Source organism: Staurois parvus, unplaced genomic scaffold (genome assembly GCF_062004578.1).
Source record: "Staurois parvus isolate SC_StPar_1 unplaced genomic scaffold, SC_StPar_1.0 ptg000485l, whole genome shotgun sequence".
In the NCBI taxonomy this organism is placed as follows: domain Eukaryota; kingdom Metazoa; phylum Chordata; class Amphibia; order Anura; family Ranidae; genus Staurois; species Staurois parvus.
Window position 1 is genome coordinate 255831 of NW_028318281.1, and position 23988 is coordinate 279818.

Sequence of the window (23988 nt, forward strand, 5' to 3'; positions counted from 1 at the left end):
TTGTCTCCATGTGTCATAGATTGTCATCATCATGTGTTATAGATTGTCCCCAAGTGTTATAGATTGTCCCCAAGTGTTGTAGATTGTCCTCATGTGTTGTAGATTGTCCTCATGTGTTGTAGATTGTCCTCATGTGTTGTAGATTGTCCCCAAGTGTTGTAGATTGTCCTCATGTGTTGTAGATTGTCTCCATGTGTTGTAGATTGTCCCTATGTGTTGTAGATTGTCCCTATGTGTTGTAGATTGTCCTCATGTGTTGTAGATTGTCTCCATGTGTTGTAGATTGTCCCTATGTGTTGTAGATTGTCCCCAAGTATTGTAGATTGTCCCTATGTGTTATAGATTATCTCCAGGTGTTGCAGATTGCCCCCAAGTGTTGTAGATTGTCCGAATCATGTGTTATAGATTGTCCCCAAGTGTTGTAGATTGTCCTCATGTGTTGTAGATTGGCCTCATGTGTTATAGATTGTCCCCAAGTGTTGTAGATTGTCCTCATGTGTTGTAGATTGTCCTCGTGTTGTAGATTGTCCTCATGTGTTATAGATTGTCCTCGTGTTGTAGATTGTTATCATGTGTTATAGATAGTCCTCATATGTTGTAGATTGTCATCATGTGTTGTAGATTGTCATCATGTGTTGTAGATTGTCCCCAAGTGTTGTAGATTGTCCTCATGTGTTGTAGATTGTCCCCAAGTGTTGTAGATCGTTCCCTGATGTGACATTTGTCCTGTTCCAGAACGGCTGGTCTCCATTACTGGTGGCAGCAGAGAGAGGTCACACAGGAGTGGTGAAGATCCTACTCCAGAATCATGCCAGGGTGGATGTGTTTGATGAGGTAAGAGGTCATGGAGAGGTTGGGCTGGTGTATAAGATGAAATATATATATAAACCTGCGCTAAAGAAATTCTAATATATGATAAAGTCCAAATATACAGCAGCTGAACTCTAAAACACTAAAACCCCCGATACCAGGCAGTAAAACAGTAATACATATAAAGTGCAGAGCTTAACAAATTAGTTACCCTAATTAGGGTCTATTGCTCTTCTGATCTTTGTTTTTTCTCTTGGTGGTCTGGAGGAGGATCCGGTTGTCCAGCTTTCTGGGTTGTTTACAACAAAGCGTGATTGACCACTCTAAACAGGGGTCACGCTTTTCTGGTAAGCCTTTCATATGAGTGGTTGGTGACACAACAGCTGTCCTTGGATTTCCTTTGTTTCATCACAGTCTCTGGGGACTTTCCTTTATTGGATTATTTTTGATGGACAATTACCGTATTTATTCGAGTATAACGCGCAAAATTTTAAACCAAAAAAAGAAATCAAAGTTTGGGTGCGCGTTATAAACGAGGGTTGGTGTGGGGTGACGCAGTGGCGGCCGATCCATTGAGGGCGCAGGCGCTCACTGTACGCGAAGAAAAAAAAAACGTCCCCTGTGCCGGCCCCGCCCCTTTAAGGGGCGGCGAAAACAGGGGATCGTTTTTTTTTTCTACGTCCCCTTGTCGCGTACAGTGGGCGGCCCGAACTGGCGAGATGCACTGGTGGGGTGACGCAGTGGCGGCCGGTCCATTGAGGGCGCATGCGCTCACTGTAGAAAGAAAGAAGAAGAAAAAACGTCCCCTGTGCCTCTTCATTTCGTATGGTCGCTTCTTCATTTCCTTTCCTCGCCCACACGTTACGGTAAGCATTGCTGTTTTGCTGTGTTCTTCATTTTATAATCATATTCAGTGTAGTGTTCTTCATATTATTTATTGATATACTGGTACCCGTTAGATGGCAACTCAGGGAATCAAGAGAAAACGTTCTGCATATGACGCTTCATTCAAGCTCAAAGTTGTTGGTCATGCTGAAATTCACGGAAATCGAGCAGCTAGCCGAGAATTCACTGTACCAGAGACGAATGTTAGAGAATGGAGAAAACAGAAAGTCGTCCTGAAAGATATGAATAAAACCAAAAAAGCACAACGAGGGAGACAAGCCATGTACCCAGACATGGAGAAGGAACTTTATGAATGGATCATTGACCAAAGAAGTAGTGGGTACATTGTCACATCACTCCACATTAGACTTCAAGCCCAAAAGTTTTGCAAAGATTCAACCTTCAAAGCCTCTAATGGATGGACACAAAAGTTTATGAAAAGGCATGGACTTATAATACGCCAGAAAACAAAGATAGCGCAGAAGCTGCCAAATGATTTAGCAGAGAAGATCACTTCATTCCATACCTTTATAATCAACCAACGCAAGCAGATTAATTTTGAAATTTCACAGATAGGCAATATGGATGAGACCCCCATGTGTTTTGACCTACCAGGCAACAGGACAATTGACAGCAAAGGGAAGCACACAGTCCAGATTAAAACCACAGGCCATGAGAAAACTCATTTTACGGTTGCGTTATCCTGTATGGCAGACGGTTTTAAACTTAAACCAATGGTGATTTTTAAAACAAAGACTATTCCAAAAGGAGTTAAATTTCCACCAGGTGTCGTGATCCATTGTCATCCTAAAGGATGGATGGATGAGAAGGGCATCATTTTATGGTTAAATAAAGTTTGGAATACTAGACCAGGCGCACTACTGAAGAAATCCATGCTTGTATGGGACCAGTTCCGCTCACACCTGACAGACACTGTGAAAGACAAACTGAAAAGTCTAAAGACATTTCAAGCTGTGATTCCAGGTGGACTAACCTCTATTCTTCAGCCACTCGATGTTGTTTTAAACAAACCCTTCAAAGACAGAGTCAGGGAAAAGTGGATTACCTGGATGAAATCCGAAGACAAAGAATTGACTGCAAAAGGAAACCTCAAGAAACCTGGCCTATCTCTCGTGACATCTTGGATTAAAACATCATGGGAAGACATGCCAAAAGAAATGATCATCAAGAGTTTTTTAAAGACAGGCATCAGCAATAAAATGGACGGCACAGAAGACGACCTGCTGTGGAATTCAGACTCAGAAGAAAGCGAAGAAGCTGGAGAAACAGATGTTCCTGCCAACTGGGACACTGATGATAAATTAACTCTAGAAGAATGGGAACAACTCTTTAGTGTATCTGATGATGATGAATCTGACTTTGAAGCATTTTAAATAAATATTGTTACCGGTAATTTTATTTCGGTATTGTGTTTACCTTGTCAATAAATGATTTTTATCATGGCCGCACGTGTTCAACAACGTTTGTCAATTACAATGCTTGGTCTGAGCCGAGGAAAAGTGAAACAAAATTTTATACCGATTTTTAATCGAAAATTATGGGTGCGCATTATACACGTGTGCGCGTTATACTCGAATAAATACGGTATTTATATGATATATTTTTCACTGTTGTTTTCACTAATTTGTCACTTTGTTAAGCGCTGCAGTATATATGTATTACTGGTGTATAAGATGATGGCAAGAAATCTTTTTCTTGGTGGGAAGAGTAGAACTGGGCAAGACTGGGCCAACGGATAGGCAGAGAAATTGGGTGCCATGGGTGCTTCAGCAGGAAAGGGGTTCCAAAGTATGTTGCTGACATAGTTCATAACTAATGGATGGGGGAACACTTTGGCCATTTAGCCTTGGCTGCTGAAGGACCTTCCCTCTGTTTGTAGTCTTTGACCATGTCCTGGAGTATGTTCGCAATCTCCAACCATCTCCTGTAGTATATCTTCATCTCTTGTAACATGTCTTCAGTCTCTGTCCATCTCCTGTAATATGTCCCCAGTCTCTCACCATCTCTCATAACATGTGACAGAACAATAACAATACAATGCAAAACATGAGGGGATCGAGGGCCCTGCTCCTTGGATCTTACAATCTAGGAGGGAGGGGATAGTGGTACAGGAGGAGATAGCTGTGGGGGATGGAGTGGTAGGAAGAGTGGAGGAGGTCGGCAAGTTAGCAGGGGGTGGGGTAGGCTTCCCTGAAGAGGTGGGTTTTCAGGGTGCGCCTAAAGGAGAGGAGAGTAGGTGATAATCTGATGGGTTGGGGCAGGGAGTTCCAGAGGATGGGTGACACCCTGGAGAAGTCCTGGAGGCGGGCATGGGAGGAGGAGACCAGGGAACTAGGGAGAAGGAGGTCTTGTGAGGAGCGGAGTGTGCGTGCTGGGCGGTACTTGGATATTAGGTCAGTGATGTAGTTCGGGGCAGTATGGTGGACAGCTTTGTACGTCAGTGTTAGGATTTTGAATTTGATCCGTTGCGCAATCGGAAGCCAGTGGAGGGATTGGCAGAGGGGGGTGGCGGAGACGGAGCGGTTGGAAAGATGAATGAGTCTAGAAGCCGTATTCAGGATGGGCTGAAGCGGGGATAGCCAGCGGCGAGGCAGGCCAGTGAGGAGGGAGTTGCAGTAGTCGAGTCGTGATATGATGAGGGAGTGGATGAGCTGTTTAGTGGTTTCTGGAGTTAGGAACGTGCGGATTTTGGCCATGTTGCGGAGGTGGAGTCTGCACGAGTTTGTTAAAGATTGGACTTGGGGCTGGAAGGATAGGTTGGAGTCCAGAATGACACCAAGTACTCTGGCCTGCGGGGCGGGTTTGGTGGTGGTGTTGTTGGACATGATGGAGAAGTCAGTGGGGGGTGGGGTCCGGGCTGGGGGGGAAGACTAGGAGCTCGGTTTTGGAGAGGTTCAGTTTAAGAAAGTGGAGCGACATCCAGTCAGATATGTCACTCAGTAGGTGTGTGATTCAGGCGGAGACCGAGGGGGTGAGGTGGGGGGTTGAGAGATAGATTTGTGTGTCGTCGGCATAGAGATGGCAGTTGAAGCCGTGAGAGTGTATGAGTTGGCCAAGGGAGGAGGTGTAGATGGAGAAGAGAAGGGGCCCGAGGACGGCTAGTATGTCTTCATGTCTTCATCTCTTGTAACATGTCTTCAGTCTCTGACCATCTCCTGTAGTATGTCATCATCTCTCACAACATGTCTTCAGTCTCTGACCATCTCCTGTAGTATGTCTTCATCTCTTGTAACATGTCTTCAGTCTCTGACCATCTCCTGTAGTATATCTTCATCTCTTGTAACATGTCTTCAGTCTCTGACCATCTCCTGTAGTATATCTTCATCTCTTGTAACATGTCTTCAGTCTTTGACCATCTCCTGTAGTATGTCTTCACCTCTTGTAACATGTCTTCAGTCTCTGACCATCATTTGTAGTATGTCTTAATCTCTTGTAACATGTCTTCAGTCTCTGACCATCACCTGGAGTATGTCCCCAGTCTCCGACCATCTTCTGTAGTATGTCTTCACCTCTCCTAACATGTCTTCAGTCTTTGACCATCTCCTGTAGTATGTCTTCACCTCTTGTAACATGTCTTCAGTCTCTGACCATCACCTGGAGTATGTCCCCAGTCTCCGACCATCTTCTGTAGTATGTCTTCACCTCTCCTAACATGTCTTCAGTCTTTGACCATCTCCTGTAGTATGTCTTCACCTCTTGTAACATGTCTTCAGTCTCTGACCATCACCTGGAGTATGTCCCCAGTCTCCGACCATCTTCTGTAGTATGTCTTCACCTCTCCTAACATGTCTTCAGTCTCTGATCATCTCCTGTAGTATGTTTGCAGGCTCCAACTGTCTCCTCCTTTAGTACGTCTTTATTTCTTCGTAACATCACTTCAGTCTCCGGCCATCTCCTGTAGTATGTCTGCAATCTCTGACAGTCTTCTGCACCATGTCTAAAGTCTCTTACCATCTCCTGTATTATGTCTGCATTCTCTGACAATTTTCTATGGCATTACATTTAGCAGATATCATATGTGGCCCTTTGCTGATGTCAGGGGCCACATTTGAGCCCCCCCCCCCCAGTTTGAGAAAGTTGACCACCACTGCTATAAATTTAGTTGACGTTTTAGTTTTGGATAGAGCTAGTAATGTTTAGAACCCTTGTTTTTTGTTTTTTATTGTATTTTAGGGGAAATATCAACAAAGTGAGAGGAAACCAATGCCTTCATTGGACGATTTCCCCTCACTTCCTGTTCAGAGACACCTGGAAAATGTTGGATGTTCCACCACATTCTTCCTTGGAGACAATGGTCACGGGGACAAATACAGAGTGAGAATATACCCAGCAGGGACACACAGAGCAATAAAAATGTCAGCTATGTAAAAGGTAGTAAGGGTGTCACATCAAAGGTTGGAAAGTCCAAAATGGTATTTTTGTTTTGGTAAAATAGGGGGATGGGGATTCTAACTCTTCTACATGCCACCCAGGGGCGGACTGACAACTCATGGGACCCCCGGGCAATAGGGGATCATAGGGCGCCTGTGTCCTCGCCCACACTCAAACCACACCCAAAAAAGCCTATGAAAGGTACCAGGGGCATCTCATGGGGCCCCCTACTGCCCCCGGGCCCGAGTTCTCAATTGGTCAGTCCGCCCCTGATGCCACCCCAATCCAATGGAATAAGTGTTGGTGGACAGGAGATCTAACTCTTCTACACTCTATCCAAAACCAAAAGGTGTTTTGGCTGATAGGGGTTCAAACCCTTCTTTACCCTATCCAGACCTGGCCGTACATACACTTTACAGATAATGAAATGTTTCACCCTCTGCAGCATGGCAAAGCAGCCCTACACCTTGCTTGTGAGAATGGCCACGACAAGATGGCGGATATCCTGCTGCGGCACAAGGCATTCGTGAACGCCAAAACCAAACTGGGCCTGACACCACTTCACCTGTGTGCTGAAAACGGCTTCAATCACCTTGTTAAACTGCTGGTGGAGAATTACCTCGCCAGCATTGACGCCATGTCCTTGGTAAGCTATGAAATATGAATCCCTCGTCAGAAGCAATTCAGTATTCACCAACAGGGTGGTCATTAGAAATTGTAGAGCCCCAAACTGCCTGTCTGACAGGGCCAACTCCCCCCTTCCCAACTGCTTGGACAGGGATGAGACAGGGATGGGCCAACTCCCCCCTTCCCAACTCCTTGGACAGGGATGGGCCAACTCCCCCCTTCCCAACTCCTTGGACAGGGATGGGCCAACTCCCCCCTTCCCAACTCCTTGGACAGGGATGGGCTAACTCCCCCCTTCCCAACTCCTTGGACAGGGATGAGACATGGATGGGCCAGCTCCCCCCTTCCCAACTCCTTGGACAGGGTTGGGCCAACACCCCCCTTCCCAACTCCTTGAACAGGGAGGAGACAGGGATGGGCAAACTCCCCCCTTCCCAACTCCTTGGACAGGGATTGTCCAACTCCCCCCTTCCCAACTGCTTGGACAGGGATGAGACAGGGATGGGCCAACTCCCCCCTTCCCAACTCCTTGGACAGGGATGGGCCAACTCCCCCCTTCCCAACTCCTTGGACAGGGATGGGCCAACTCCCCCCTTCCCAACTCCTTGGACAGGGATGGGCCAACTCCCCCCTTCCCAACTCCTTGGACAGGGATGGGCCAACTCCCCCCTTCCCAACTCCTTGGACAGGGATGGGCCAACTCCCCCCTCCCAACTCCTTGGACAGGGATGGGCCAACTCCCCCTTCCCAACTCCTTGGACAGGGATGGGCCAACTGCCCCCTTCCCAACTCCTTCGACAGGGATGAGACAGGGATGAGCCAAATCCCACCTTCCCAACTCCTTGGACAGGGATGGGCCAACTTCCCCCTTTCCAACTCCTTGGCCAATCAGTGATCACATGCAAAGTAGTACGCAAGATGTCACTTCTGACATCATTGCTTACTACGTGTGAAATCTGTGAATGATCACAGAGGTCACATGGTACAGGGCCATTCACAACAGCCTTGTACCATGTGATAAGCTGTGACCAATCACAGCTCACACAGTATTTCTCAATGGCTGTAAGAATGCAGCCAGAGAGGAGAAATGATTGATATTACAGCCTTTATTGGTGTAATCAGTGTAAAAAAAAAAATCTTCATCACCCCCCACAAGTAGTACAGTGTCACCATGGTGACACTGTACTTCTAGGGCAGCGGTTCTCAACCTGGGGGTCGAACGACTCTTTCCCAGGGGTCGCCTAAGACCATCGGAAAACACATATTTCCGATGGTCTTAGGAACCGAGACACCGCTGCTCTATCCGTCTCCAGGTGTGGGCGGGATGACATGCCGCCCCTGTCATCTGGACACACCCTCGAGATCCTCGCCGGTGATTGGCCGCCGGAACTGTAGCTCAGGAGAGGCACACAGGCGGCCAATCACCGGCGAGGAGGTGGAGCTTGGAGAGGAGGAGCCGAGCGGCACCGCGAAGATCGAGCGGGTGAAGAGGAGGAGAGCGGCCGGAGAAGGAAGACAGCTGACAGGTAAGTGTCTGTACCATGGGAGAGGGAGGGAGCGAGCGAGCCCAGGCTGGAGCAGGGGTCAGCAAGGTAAGTATCATTGGTGTCAGTGGGAGGAATAGTGCCCCATCATTGGATTCACTACTACCAATGATGAGGCACGATTCCTCCCCCCACTGACACCAACGATGAGGCACGATTCCTCCCCCCACTGACACCAACGATGGGGCACTATTCCTCCCCCCACTGACACCAACGATGGGGCACTATTCCTCCCCCCACTGACACCAACGATGGGGCACTATTCCTCCCCCACTGACACCAACGATGGGGCACTATTCCTCCCCCACTGACACCAACGATGGGGCACTATTCCTCCCACTGACACCAACGATGGGGCACTATTCCTCCCACTGACACCAACATTGGGGCATTATTCCTCCCCCTGATACCAACGATGGGGCACTATTCCTCCCACTGACACCAATGATGGGGCACTATTCCTCCCACTGATACCAATGATGGGGCACTATTCCTCCCACTGATACCAATGTTGGGGCACTATTCCTCCCACTGACACCAATGATGGGACACTATTCCTCCCACTGATACCAATGATGGAGCACTATTCCTTCCACTGACACCTATGATGGGGCACTATTCCTTCCACTGACACCTATGATGGGGCACTATTCCCCCCACTTACACCTATGATGGGGCACTATTCCCCCCACTGACACCAATGATGGGGCACTATTCCCCCCACTGACACCTATGACGGGCACTATTCCTCCCACTGACACCAATGACGTGGCACTATTTCTCCCACTGACACCAATGATGGGGCACTATTCCTCCCACTGACACCAATGACGGGGCACTATTCCTCCCACTGACACCAATGACGGGGCACTATTCCTCCCACTGACACCAATGATGGGCACTTTTCCCCCCACTGACACCTATGATGGGGAACTATTCCTCCCACTGACACCTATGATGGGGCACTATTCCTCCCACTGACACCAATGATGGGGCACTATTCCTACCACTGACACCTATGATGGGGCACTATTCCTACCACTGACACCAATGATGGGGCATTATTCCTACTACTGATACCAATGATGGAGCACTATTCCTCCCATTGACATCAGTGATGGGACACTATTCCTCCCACTGACACCAACGATGAGGCACTATTCCTCCCCCCACTGACACCAACGATGGGACACTATTCCTCCCCCCACTGACACCAACGATGGGGCACTATTCCTCCCCCCACTGACACCAACGATGGGGCACTATTCCTCCCCCCACTGACACCAACGATGGGGCACTATTCCTCCCCCCACTGACACCAACGATGGGGCACTATTCCTCCCCCCACTGACACCAACGATGGGGCACTATTCCTCCCCCCACTGACACCAACGATGGGGCACTATTCCTCCCCCCACTGACACCAACGATGGGGCACTATTCCTCCCCCCACTGACACCAACGATGGGGCACTATTCCTCCCCCCACTGACACCAACGATGGGGCACTATTCCTCCCCCCACTGACACCAACGATGGGGCACTATTCCTCCCCCCACTGACACCAACGATGGGGCACTATTCCTCCCCCCACTGACACCAACGATGGGGCACTATTCCTCCCCCCACTGACACCAACGATGGGGCACTATTCCTCCCCCCACTGACACCAACGATGGGGCACTATTCCTCCCCCCACTGACACCAACGATGGGGCACTATTCCTCCCCCCACTGACACCAACGATGGGGCACTATTCCTCCCCCCACTGACACCAACGATGGGGCACTATTCCTCCCCCCACTGACACCAACGATGGGGCACTATTCCTCCCCCCACTGACACCAACGATGGGGCACTATTCCTCCCCCCACTGACACCAACGATGGGGCACTATTCCTCCCCCACTGACACCAACGATGGGGCACTATTCCTCCCCCACTGACACCAACGATGGGGCACGATTCCTCCCCCCACTGACACCAATGATAGGCACTATTCCTCCCCCACTGACACCAACGATGGGGCACTATTCCTCCCCCACTGACACCAACGATGGGGCACGATTCCTCCCCCCACTGACACCAATGATGGGGCGCTATTCCTCCCCCACTGACACCAACGATGGGGCACTATTCCTCCCCCACTGACACCAACGATGGGGCACTATTCCTCCCCCACTGACACCAACGATGGGGCACTATTCCTCCCCCACTGACACCAACGATGGGGCACTATTCCTCCCCCACTGACACCAACGATGGGGCACTATTCCTCCCCCACTGACACCAACGATGGGGCACTATTCCTCCCCCACTGACACCAACGATGGGGCACTATTCCTCCCACTGACACCAACGATGGGGCACTATTCCTCCCACTGACACCAACATTGGGGCTGCTATTCCTCCCACTGACACCTATGATGGGGCACTATTCCTCCCACTGACACCTATGATGGGGCACTATTCCTCCCACTGATACCAATGATGGGGCACTATTTCTCCCACTGACACCAATGACGGGGCACTATTCCTCCCACTGACACCAATGATGGGCACTATTCCCCCCACTGACACCTATGATGGGGCACTATTCCTCCCACTGACACCTATGATGGGGCACTATTCCTCCCACTGACACCAATGATGGGGCATTATTCCTACTACTGATACCAATGAAGGGGCACTATTCCTCCCACTGACACCTATGATGGGGCACTATTCCTACCACTGACACCAATGATGGGGCACTATTCCTCCCACTGATACCAATGATGGGGCACTATTCCTCCCATTGACATCAGTGATGGGACACTATTCCTCCCACTGACACCAATGATGGGGCATTATTCCTCCCCCACTGACACCAACGATGGGGCACTATTCCTCCCCCACTGACACCAACGATGGGGCACTATTCCTCCCCCACTGACACCAACGATGGGGCACTATTCCTCCCCCACTGACACCAACGATGGGGCACTATTCCTCCCCCACTGACACCAACGATGGGGCACTATTCCTCCCCCACTGACACCAACGATGGGGCACTATTCCTCCCCCACTGACACCAACGATGGGGCACTATTCCTCCCCCACTGACACCAACGATGGGGCACTATTCCTCCCACTGACACCAACGATGGGGCACTATTCCTCCCACTGACACCAACATTGGGGCTGCTATTCCTCCCACTGACACCTATGATGGGGCACTATTCCTCCCACTGACACCTATGATGGGGCACTATTCCTCCCACTGATACCAACGATGGGGCACTATTCCTCCCACTGACACCAACATTGGGGCTGCTATTCCTCCCACTGACACCTATGATGGGGCACTATTCCTCCCACTGACACCTATGATGGGGCACTATTCCTCCCACTGATACCAATGATGGGGCACTATTTCTCCCACTGACACCAATGACGGGGCACTATTCCTCCCACTGATACCAATGACGGGGCACTATTCCTCCCACTGACACCAATGATGGGGCACTATTCCTCCCACTGATACCAATGATGGGGCACTATTTCTCCCACTGACACCAATGACGGGGCACTATTCCTCCCACTGATACCAATGACGGGGCACTATTCCTCCCACTGACACCAATGATGGGGCACTATTCCTCCCACTGACAGCAATGATGGGCACTATTCCCCCCACTGACACCTATGATGGGGCACTATTCCTCCCACTGACACCTATGATGGGGCACTATTCCTCCCACTGACACCAATGATGGGGCATTATTCCTACTACTGATACCAATGAAGGGGCACTATTCCTCCCACTGACACCTATGATGGGGCACTATTCCTACCACTGACACCAATGATGGGGAACTATTCCTCCCACTGATACCAATGATGGGGCACTATTCCTCCCATTGACATCAGTGATGGGACACTATTCCTCCCACTGACACCAATGATGGGGCATTATTCCTCCCCCACTGACACCAACGATGGGGCACTATTCCTCCCCCACTGACACCAACGATGGGGCACTATTCCTCCCCCACTGACACCAACGATGGGGCACTATTCCTCCCCCACTGACACCAACGATGGGGCACTATTCCTCCCCCACTGACACCAACGATGGGGCACTATTCCTCCCCCACTGACACCAACGATGGGGCACTATTCCTCCCCCACTGACACCAACGATGGGGCACTATTCCTCCCCCACTGACACCAACGATGGGGCACTATTCCTCCCCCACTGACACCAACGATGGGGCACTATTCCTCCCCCACTGACACCAACGATGGGGCACTATTCCTCCCCCACTGACACCAACGATGGGGCACTATTCCTCCCACTGACACCAACATTGGGGCTGCTATTCCTCCCACTGACACCTATGATGGGGCACTATTCCTCCCACTGACACCTATGATGGGGCACTATTCCTCCCACTGATACCAACGATGGGGCACTATTCCTCCCACTGACACCAACATTGGGGCTGCTATTCCTCCCACTGACACCTATGATGGGGCACTATTCCTCCCACTGACACCTATGATGGGGCACTATTCCTCCCACTGATACCAATGATGGGGCACTATTTCTCCCACTGACACCAATGACGGGGCACTATTCCTCCCACTGATACCAATGATGGGGCACTATTCCTCCCACTGACACCAATGATGGGGCACTATTCCTCCCACTGACACCAATGATGGGCACTATTCCCCCCACTGACACCTATGATGGGGCACTATTCCTCCCACTGACACCTATGATGGGGCACTATTCCTCCCACTGACACCAATGATGGGGCATTATTCCTACTACTGATACCAATGAAGGGGCACTATTCCTCCCACTGACACCTATGATGGGGCACTATTCCTACCACTGACACCAATGATGGGGCACTATTCCTCCCACTGATACCAATGATGGGGCACTATTCCTCCCATTGACATCAGTGATGGGACACTATTCCTCCCACTGACACCAATGATGGGGCATTATTCCTACTACTGATACCAATGATGGGGCACTATTCCTCTCACTGCAAAATTACAGTTATGAAGTAGCAACGAAAATAATATTATGGTTGGGGGTCACCACAACATGAGGAACTGTATTAAGGGGTCGCGGCATTAGAAAGGTTGAGAACCACTGTTCTAGGGTGACGGTATGTAAGAAAAAAAGAAAAAAACATAAATAATAATATTAAAAAAATAAAATAAAAATGTAAACATTTTTTTTTTTTAAATTATAATTTTTGGTTATAAACTAATTTGGGTTATTATGGTTTTACTAAAAATATAACCGAATAAATTTTGGCCAAGATTTATGAAGAAAGATTAATTATTTGCAAAATTTTATATGAAAAACACTTTTTTTCAAAATTTTTGGACATTTTCATTTATATAGCAAAAAAAATAAAAATCCCAGTGGTGAATAAATACCACCAAAATAAAGCTTTATCTGTCTTAAAAAAAATGCTAACAGAAACATATGGGTACAGTGTTGCATGACTGCGCAATTGTCATTCAAAATGTGATAGCACTGAAAGCTGAAAATTGGCCTGTGCAGGAAGGGGGGAAAGTGTCCGGACTGGAAGGGGGGGAAAGTGTCCGGACTGGAAGGGGGTGAAAGTGTCCGGACTGGAAGGGGGGGAAAGCGTCCGGACTGGAAGGGGGGGAAAGCGTCCGGACTGGAAGGGGGGGAAAGCGTCCGGACTGGAAGGGGGGGAAAGCGTCCGGACTGGAAGGGGGGGAAAGCGTCCGGACTGGAAGGGGGTGAAAGCGTCTGGACTGGAAGGGGGTGAAAGCGTCCGGACTGGAAGGGGGGGAAAGCGTCCGGACTGAAAGGGGGTGAAAGTGTTTGGACTGGAAGGGGGTGAAAGCGTCCGGACTGAAAGGGGGTGAAAGTGTTTGGACTGGAAGGGGGTGAAAGTGTTTGGACTGGAAGGGGGTGAAAGTGTTTGGACTGGAAGGGGGTGAAAGTGTTTAGACTGGAAGGGGGGGAAAGTGTCCGGACTGGAAGGGGGGGAAAGTGTTTGGACTGGAAGGGGGTGAAAGTGATTGGACTGGAAGGGGGGGAAAGTGTCCGGACTGGAAGGTGGGGAAAGCGTCCGGACTGGAAGGGGGGTGAAAGCGTCCGGACTGGAAGGGGGGGAAAGCGTCCGGACTGGAAGGGGGGGAAAGCGTCCGGACTGGAAGGGGGGGAAAGCGTCCGGACTGGAAGGGGGGGAAAGCGTCCGGACTGGAAGGGGGTGAAAGCGTCCGGACTGGAAGGGGGGGGAAGTGTTTGGACTGGAAGGGGGTGAAAGTGTTTGGACTGGAAGGGGGTGAAAGTGTTTGGACTGGAAGGGGGTGAAAGTGTTTGGACTGGAAGGGGGTGAAAGTGTTTGGACTGGAAGGGGGTGAAAGTGTTTGGACTGGAAGGGGGTGAAAGTGTTTGGACTGGAAGGGGGTGAAAGTGTCCGGACTGGAAGGGGGTGAAAGTGTCCGGACTGGAAGGGGGTGAAAGTGTCCGGACTGGAAGGGGGTGAAAGTGTCCGGACTGGAAGTGGGGGAAAATGTCCGGACTGGAAGGGGGGGAAAGTGTCCGGACTGGAAGGGGGGAAAGTGTCCGGACTGGAAGGGGGGGAAAGTGTCCGGACTGGAAGGGGGGGAAAGTGTCCGGACTGGAAGGGGGGGAAAGTGTCCGGACTGGAAGGTGGGGAAAGCGTCCGGACTGGAAGGGGGGGAAAGCGTCCGGACTGGAAGGGGGGGAAAGCGTCCGGACTGGAAGGGGGTGAAAGCGTCCGGACTGGAAGGGGGTGAAAGCGTCCGGACTGGAAGGGGGGGAAAGCGTCCGGACTGGAAGGGGGTGAAAGCGTCCGGACTGGAAGGGGGTGAAAGCGTCCGGACTGGAAGGTGGGGAAAGCGTCCGGACTGGAAGGTGGGGAAAGCGTCCGGACTGGAAGGGGGGTGAAAGCGTCCGGACTGGAAGGGGGGGAAAGAGTCCGGACTGGAAGGGGGGGAAAGCGTCCGGACTGGAAGGGGGGGAAAGCGTCCGGACTGGAAGGGGGTGAAAGTGTTTGGACTGGAAGGGGGTGAAAGTGTCCGGACTGGAAGGGGGTGAAAGTATCCGGACTGGAAGGGGGGGAAAGTGTCCGGACTGGAAGTGGGTGAAAGTGTCCGGACTGGAAGGGGGTGAAAGTGTCCGGACTGGAAGGGGGTGAAAGTATCCGGACTGGAAGGGGGGGAAAGTGTCCGGACTGGAAGGGGGTGAAAGTGTCCGGACTGGAAGGGGGTGAAAGTGTCCGGACTGGAAGGGGGTGAAAGTGTCCGGACTGGAAGGGGGGGAAAGTGTCCGGACTGGAAGGGGGGGAAAGTGTTTGGACTGGAAGGGGGGGAAAGTGTTTGGACTGGAAGGGGGGGAAAGTGTCCGGACTGGAAGGGGGGGGAAGCGTCCGGACTGGAAGGGGGTGAAAGCGTCCGGACTGGAAGGGGGGGGAAGTGTTTGGACTGGAAGGGGGTGAAAGTGTTTGGACTGGAAGGGAGTGAAAGTGTTTGGACTGGAAGGGGGTGAAAGTGTCCGGACTGGAAGGGGGTGAAAGTGTCCGGACTGGAAGGGGGTGAAAGTGTCCGGACTGGAAGGGGGTGAAAGTGTCCGGACTGGAAGTGGGTGAAAGTGTCCGGACTGGAAGGGGGGGAAAGTGTCTGGACTGGAAGGGGGTGAAAGTGTCCGGACTGGAAGTGGTTAAAACGCCCCGTGTGCATGGAGCCTTATGCAGTTCTAATAGATTCAGATCTTTGAGCCAGCTCTGCCTTCACTGGCTGCATGCTTGTCCCGGATAAGCGACTGAAGCCAGAGACAGCCATTTCAAAAGTGGTGGCCTCATATTTCTCCGTACAGTTTTTTTTTTTTTTTTTTTTTTAAATATTAAAATGTACAGGCAGAGCGGAGAAGTAGAAAGAGAAGTCGGCCGGGTGCAGCAATTGTCAGCGTAAGTAGAGGATGAAGTGGTTTACATATCTTCCCCTTTCTGTATACACAAGACAAATACAGAGGCAAATTATAAATGAGAACTCCAAACTGTTACTGTGCCTGTGAATGATTTTACGATAAAGCGCCACTGGGCTCTAATCTTCGCCGTCCGCTGTCTCTGGTTCCTTCTGCAGACCAAGAGGACGCCTCTCCACCTCGCCGCCCGGAATGGTCAGCTGGACGTCTGTAACAGCCTGCTGAGCACGAAGGCGGATGTCAACGCTACCGACATAGTAAGGCCGCTTCGAAGGATCCCGCTACGGAAATGCCAAACGCCAGGCCTGACCTGGGACTTATCAACTCAGCCATTGGTGGCATTGAAAATCTCCAGACAAGAGCAGAAAGAGACCGAAGGCTAACGCAGGCCATACATGGTTCGAATTCTGAACGATTTTCATGCGAAAATCGGACCTAAGAATAATCGGCCGATTTTCGCTCTGTTACTGGGGCAATGGCATTGGATGATTTTCGTGGTTACTCCCCATTTCGTTTATCGGGCATGTGGGAAAATGTGTGAAAAATGACCGATTTTCGAAATCATTGGTGGCACCGTCGGATTACAGAACGAATGATGTTTCGATTTCGGACAAAAAATCGTTCGGAATTCGAACCATGTATGGCCTGCAAGTCGCACTAAAATGGAATGAAATCACCGCAATAACAAAAAAAGGAAAAAAGTCATCCAGGGAGCAGGGGCAAACTGACAACTCATGGGGCCCCCGGGCAATAGGGGATCATGGGGCCCCTGTGTCCTTGCCCAAACTCAAAAAAGCCTATGAAAAAGGTATCAGGGGCATCTCATGGGGCCCCCTACTGACCCCGGGCCCTCAGGTGGTCTCCAAATGGTCAGTCCACCTTTGCCAGGGAGCTTTATGTCATATTGTACTGGTATGCCCAGCGTATGGGGGCACTATGGCCGGCCTGGCAGGGGATCCCATCCAGAGCTGCACTGTCAGTGTTCTTGATGGTCCTGGGTGCTTTCATTACTCCCGATCTTCCTTTTGGGTTTGGACTCTTCCGAGTGAGTCACATAGCCACAGCATAGAGCTGCGCCGTGAATGTACACTGAGCTGCGCATGCGTGGCGTGTGCAAACACCGACAGGCAGGGAGAAGGGTTTATGGACTGATAGGGTGTCTTCTGTTATATAAATCCTACCTGTCAGAATATTTTTTTATTTCTTAATTTTAATTCTATATTAATGGTTTTCATATGAAAAATCCAACGCGTTTCAAGGCCAAACACACCGTGAAAAATACAACGCATTTGAAGGCCAAACACATTGAAAATCCAACACGTTTCGAGGCCAAACACAGCATGAAAAATCCAACGTCTTTCGAGGACAAACACACCCTGAAAAATCCAACGTGTTTTCGAGGACAAACACACCCTGAAAAATCCAACGTGTTTTCGAGGACAAACACACCCTGAAAAGTCTAACGTGGTTCGAGGCCAAACACATTGAAAATCCAACGCGTTTCAAGGCCAAACACACTGAAATCCAACGCGTTTCGAGGCTAAACACATTGCGAATACAACGCGTTTCGAGGCCAAACACACCCTGAAAACTCCACGCATTTCAAGGCCAAACACATTGGAAAATCCAATGCGTTTCGAGGCCAAACACATTGGAAAATCCAATGCGTTTCGAGGCCAAACACATTGAAAATCCAACGCATTTCGAGGCCAAACACATTGGAAAATCCAACGCGTTTCAAGGCCAAACACACCCTGAAAAATCAAACACATTTCAAGGCCAAACACACCCTTAAAAATCGAACACGTTTCGAGGCCAAACACACCCTTAAAAATCGAACACGTTTCGAAGCCAAACACACTCGCCCTTCATCAGGGCTTAAGTCAGATACTTGAATGGACTTTCCTTTGCTGGAAGTAATGTTATGGGATAAGGGCCGTAAATGTACACTGAGCTGCGCATGCGTAGCACATGCAAACGCCGACAGGCAGGGAGAAGGGTTTATGGGCTGATAGGGTGTCTTCTGTTATACAAAGCTGACCTGTCAGAATATTTTTTAGGTTTCATTCTATATTAATGGTTTGCATATGAAAAATCCAACACGTTTCGGGGCCAAACACACTCTCCCTTCATCAGGGCTTAAGATATAGTCAGATACTTGAATGGATTTTCCTTTGGTGATGTTACGGGATAAGGGCCGGTTCACACTATAGAAACGCAATCCAGATGCGTTTTTGCATGCGCATTTTTGGCATGTTTGTTTTTGATGCATTCCAGTGCGTTTTTTCCCCTTTACTTTTCTTCAATTTAATTAGGGACATGAGCGTTCCATTGCGTTTTTAGTTTTGGTGCATTCCAGTGAGGTACGGTGCGTTTTTGATGCATTCCAGTAAATTCCCCCCCTCTCTTTTTCTTCAATTTAATTAGGGACATGTGCGTTCCATTACAGTTTTGGTGCATTCCAGTGTGTTCCGGTGCGTTTTTGATGCATTTTACCGCGTTCCAGTACAGTTCTGTGCAGGAAAAATGCAGCCTGTTCTACTTTTTTTTCTGCAACTGGAGCACACTGTTACTGGTGCGTTTTTTGATGCATTCCAGTGCATTTTCCCCCCTCTCTTTTTCTTCAATTTAATTAGGGACATGTGCGTTCCATAGCATTTTTGGTGCATTCCGGTGCATTTTTTATGCGTTTTACCACGTTCCAGTACAGTTCTGTGCAGAAAAAATGCAGCCTGTTTTACTTTTTTTTCTGCAAGCGGAACGCACTGTTACTGGTGCGTTTTTTATGCATTCCAGTTAATTTTCCCCCTCTCTTTTTGTTCAATTGAATTAGGGACATGTGCGTTCCATTGCGTTTTTGGTGCATTCCAGTGTGTTCTGGTGTGTTTTTTATGCGGTCCAGTACAGCTCTGTGCAGAAAAAATGCAGCCTGTTCTACTTTTTTTTCTGCAATCGAAATGCACTGTTACTGGTGCGTTTTTGATGAATTCCAGTACGTTTTCCCCCCTCTCTTGTTCTTCAATTTAATCAGGGACATGTGCGTTCCATTGCGTTTTCAGTGCATTCCAGTACAATTCTGTGCAGAAAAAAATGCAGCCTGTTCTACTTTTGTTTCTGCAACTGGAACGCACTTTTTGAAGCATTACAGTTCATTTCCCCCCCTCTCTTTTTCTTCAATTTAATTAGGGACATATGCATTTCATTGCGTTTTTGGTACGTTTTGGTGCATTCCAGTGTGTTCCGGTGCGTTTTTGAGGCGTTTTACTGCGTTCCAGTACAGTTCTGTGCAAAAAAAATGCAGCCCGTTCTACTTTTTTTTCTGCATTCGGAATGCACTGGAACTGCAAGTCCTGATGTGAACTATGACATTGACAACCATATCACCTACTTTTTGTGCATTTTGGATGCAGAAAAAGAGCAACTGAAACACATTTAAGTTTCTCTGAGATCACTGATGGGAAATACAAAATGTTACAGACATAAGCTCCCTTGTCTCCTCCTCCCATGCTAGTCTCCAGGACTTTTCCAGAGCTTCCCCCATCCTCTGGAACTCTCTACCCCAATCTATCAGACTGTCACCTACTCTGCTCACGTTTAGGCGATCTCTGAAAACCTCTCTCTTCAGGGAAGCCTATCCTGCCCTCAGCTAATAATGGAATCTTCTACTCTTCCAACCAGTCTATCCCCCACAGTTATTACCTTTTGTACCACTAGCCCCTCCCTCCTAGATTGTAAGCTCCATGGAGCAGAGCCCTCCTATCCCTCTTGTATTGAACTGTATTGTTGCTGTATTGTCTCCCTTATAATGTAAAGCGCTGAGCAAACTGTTGGCGCCATATAAATCCTGTATAGTAATAATAATATATAAATCCTGTATAATAATAATAATATATAAATCCTGTATAATAATAATAATATATAAATCCTGTATAATAATAATAATATATAAATCCTGTATAATAATAATATATAAATCCTGTATAATAATAATAATAATAATATATAAATCCTGTATTATAATAATAATATATAAATCCTGTATTATAATAATAATATATAAATCCTGTATAATAATAATAATATATAAATCCTGTATAATAATAATATATAAATCCTGTATAATAATAATAATAATATATAAATCCTGTATAATAATAATATATAAATCCTGTATAATAATAATAATAATAATATATAAATCCTGCATAATAATAATATATAAATCCTGTATAATAATAATAATAATATATAAATCCTGTATAATAATAATCTATAAATCCTGTATAATAATAATAATAATAATATATAAATCCTGCATAATAATAATATATAAATCCTGTATTATAATAATAATAATATATAAATCCTGTATAATAATAATAATAATATATAAATCCTGCATAATAATAATCTATAAATCCTGTATAATAATAATATATAAATCCTGTATAATAATATACAAATCCTGTATAATAATAATAATAATAATAATATATAAATCCTGTATAATAATAATATAAATCCTGTATAATAATAATAATATATAAATCCTGCATAATAATATATAAATCCTGTATAATAATAATAATAATATATAAATCCTGTATAATAATAATATATAAATCCTGTATAATAATAATAATATAATCCTGTATAATAATAATAATAATAATATATAAATCCTGTATAATAATAATAATATAATCCTGTATAATAATAATAATAATAATAATATATAAATCCTGTATAATAATAATATATAAATCCTGTATAATAATAATATAAATCCTGTATAATAATAATATATAAATCCTGTATAATAATAATAATATATAAATCCTGTATAATAATAATATAAATCCTGTATAATAATAATAATATATAAATCCTGCATAATAATAATATATAAATCCTGTATAATAATAATATATAAATCCTGTATAATAATAATATATAAATCCTGTATAATAATAATAATAATAATATATAAATGCTGCATAATAATAATAATAAGTGGAAATGTAAGAGATCTCCATAATCAGAGAGCAGCGCTGGACCCTTCCCTACTCCATCCAAATCTAGCTGTGGCTGTAGATACACTTTAATGGGCATTTGTCTTTTCTCAGCCTTGTTGGAAGTATGTGAAGAATGTGGATTCCTCTCTGGTGATTGGGAGTCTGCGGAGAGCCCAGATGTATACAGTAACACGTGTGTGCGCCACGTTTGTTGTTCTGGGTGACGCACGTTGCCTGCATGATATGTGCCGGGTGACCTGAGAACCAACACCTCTAATACAAGTGTCATCTCAGACATGAAAGCACCACGGGCCTGACACGCTAAGTATCCTTTCCTGTATTGTTGGCCCTGTAGGAGATCAGACGTCTGCAGAGGACTTCCCTTTGTGCTGCTCCCTTTCCTCCCTCTGATTGTCCTTAGCCGCCAATGCTCAAGTTGCGACCTTGATGTTTACTCAAAAAAGCCGAGAGAATTTCCTCTATGGCCCTCTCACTAATATAGGATATTGGCTCTTGGAGGACTCTTTATTCCTCAACAGGGATATACAGTGGAGGAAATAAGTATTTGATCCCCGGCTGATGTTGAATGTTTGCCCACTCACAAAGAAACGATCGGTCTAAAAATAGAATGTTCGGTGTATTGTAACACTGAGAGACAGAATAGCAACAAAAAATTCAAGAGAAATGCATGTCTAACAAATGATGACTGATCTGCATGTTCATGAGGGAAATAAGTATTTGATCCCCTTCACAAAACATGACTTAGTACTTGGTGGCAAATCCCTTGTTGGCAATCACAGAGGTCAGACGTTTCCTGTAGTTGGCCACCAGGTTTGCACACATCTCAGGAGGGATTTTGGCCCACTCCTCTTGGCAGATCTTCTCCAAGTCATTAAGGTTTGGTGGCTGACGTTTGGCAACTCGAACTTTCAGCTCGCTCCACAGATTTTCAATCAGATTAAGGTCTGGAGACTGGCTAGGCCACTCCAGGACCTTAATGTGCTTCTTCTTGAACCACTCCTTTGTTGCCTTGGCCGTGTGTTTTGGGTCATAGTCATGCTGGAACACCCAACCACACCCCACTTTCAATGCCCTGGCTGAGGGAAGAAGGTTCTCACCCAAGATTGGACGGTACATTGCCCTGTCCATCGTCCCTTTGATGCGGTGCAGTTGTCCTGTCCCCTTAGCAGAAAAACATCCCCAAAGCAGAATGTTTCCACCATCATGTTTGACAGTTGGGATGGTGTTCTTGGGGTCATAGGCAGCATTCCTCCTTCTCCAAAAACGGCGAGTTGAGTTGATGCCAAAGAACTCGATTTTGGTCTCATCTGACCACAACACTTTCAACCAGTCCTCTGCATCATTCAGATGTTCAGTGGCAAACTTCAGATAGGCCACCCTGGAAGTCCTAGTTGTGTGGTATCATGCATATCCTCCTGCTTCAAGGCTTTGAGTCGGAACCTGGAACAAGTACAATATAGATAGTTTTGAATTTGCAGATCTTTATAGTTGTTCTGGATCACTGACTTGTCCAGAACTGAAGCCAGAAGTTCAGCATGTCAGCCAGGTTACTACAGGATTGAATAAAATGGACATTTTCATTTCCCCAAAATTTAGACAAGATTTTGGTAAACTTTTTCCATTTTTGTGAAATGCATTGGAGTCATGGGGAAGGCAAAATGACGGTGGTTTATGGTGGTATTTAAGCTTTACATTTCCCCAAAGGTTTACAGACGCTGCTTTCTTTTTTTCGGAACCTATTGTTTTGTCAAAACAATGACTCCTTGTTGGCCTCATAATTTGTATTTTTTTAACATAAAAAAATGAGACATGAAAAAAAAAATTTAAGCAAACATACACATCCAAGTCCTTAGAACTGCACTGCGAGTTTTATCGTGTATTGCATGGTTCTCTGTACAATATCTGGGCCAGGGGCAGACTGGGAACTCATGGGGCCCCCGGGCAATAGGAAATCAAGGGGCCCCCGTGTCCTTGCCCACATTCAAACCACACCCACAAAAGCCTATGAAAGGTACCAGGGGCATCTCATGGGGCCCCCTACTGACTCTGGGCCCTCGGGCAGTGCCCAAGTGCCTAAATGGTCAATCCGCCCCTGATCTGGACTGATCAGATGTATATAGTAAAGGCAGACAGTCCCACTTAGGACATGTTCCTTAAAGGAGAATAACAGCCAAAGCTCGTTTGGCTGTATTTCTCCTGTAGATTCATTCTGCACTCCTGTGACCCGTTTTCAGCTGACATCAAAAAGCCGGTCCAGGCTGGGGAAAGATCATGACCATATGGTTGGGATCCATCCAGGAGCCTGGACCGGCACCTGGATCAGCCTCTCAGCGATCCGCTGAGAGCTTGAGCCAGCCGCTCCCTCCCCCTTCACAGCCTAGCGCTCCAGTGGGCGTTGGGGGGCAGAGCAGATTGAGGTGACTGACAGTCCCAGCTCTCTGCGCAGAGTGACAAGGAGAACTGAGTGATCAATTGTGTCTGATCGCTCAGTTCTCACCCTTACAGCCGACGGAGGACAGATGCAGCATTGGATTGGATTGTTGTTTGATTAGCTGAAGGGTTAGGCAACTCTGGAGAGGTAGTAATCTATCTGAACAACATGGAAGAGAGCAGGAGACAGTAGTATGCAACAAAGAGTTCAGAGGCCAGTAGTATGTAGGGTAGAATGTAGGGGTCAGGAGTAAGTATCACAGTTTGCAA

The 23988-nt window shown here is 47.4% G+C and overlaps 1 protein-coding gene across 1 annotated transcript in view; it reads left to right on the plus strand.

Annotated features, from left to right (window-relative positions):
* LOC149452295 (uncharacterized) overlaps window positions 1-23988 on the plus strand; it is a 192827-nt gene that overhangs the window by 99527 nt on the left and 69312 nt on the right. Inside the window, exons 16-18 of the mRNA XM_089689531.1 lie at window positions 736-834; window positions 6533-6733; window positions 16411-16509. Of these exons, the coding sequence (XP_089545657.1) occupies window positions 736-834; window positions 6533-6733; window positions 16411-16509 (399 nt within the window). The remainder of the gene's footprint in view (window positions 1-735; window positions 835-6532; window positions 6734-16410; window positions 16510-23988) is intronic.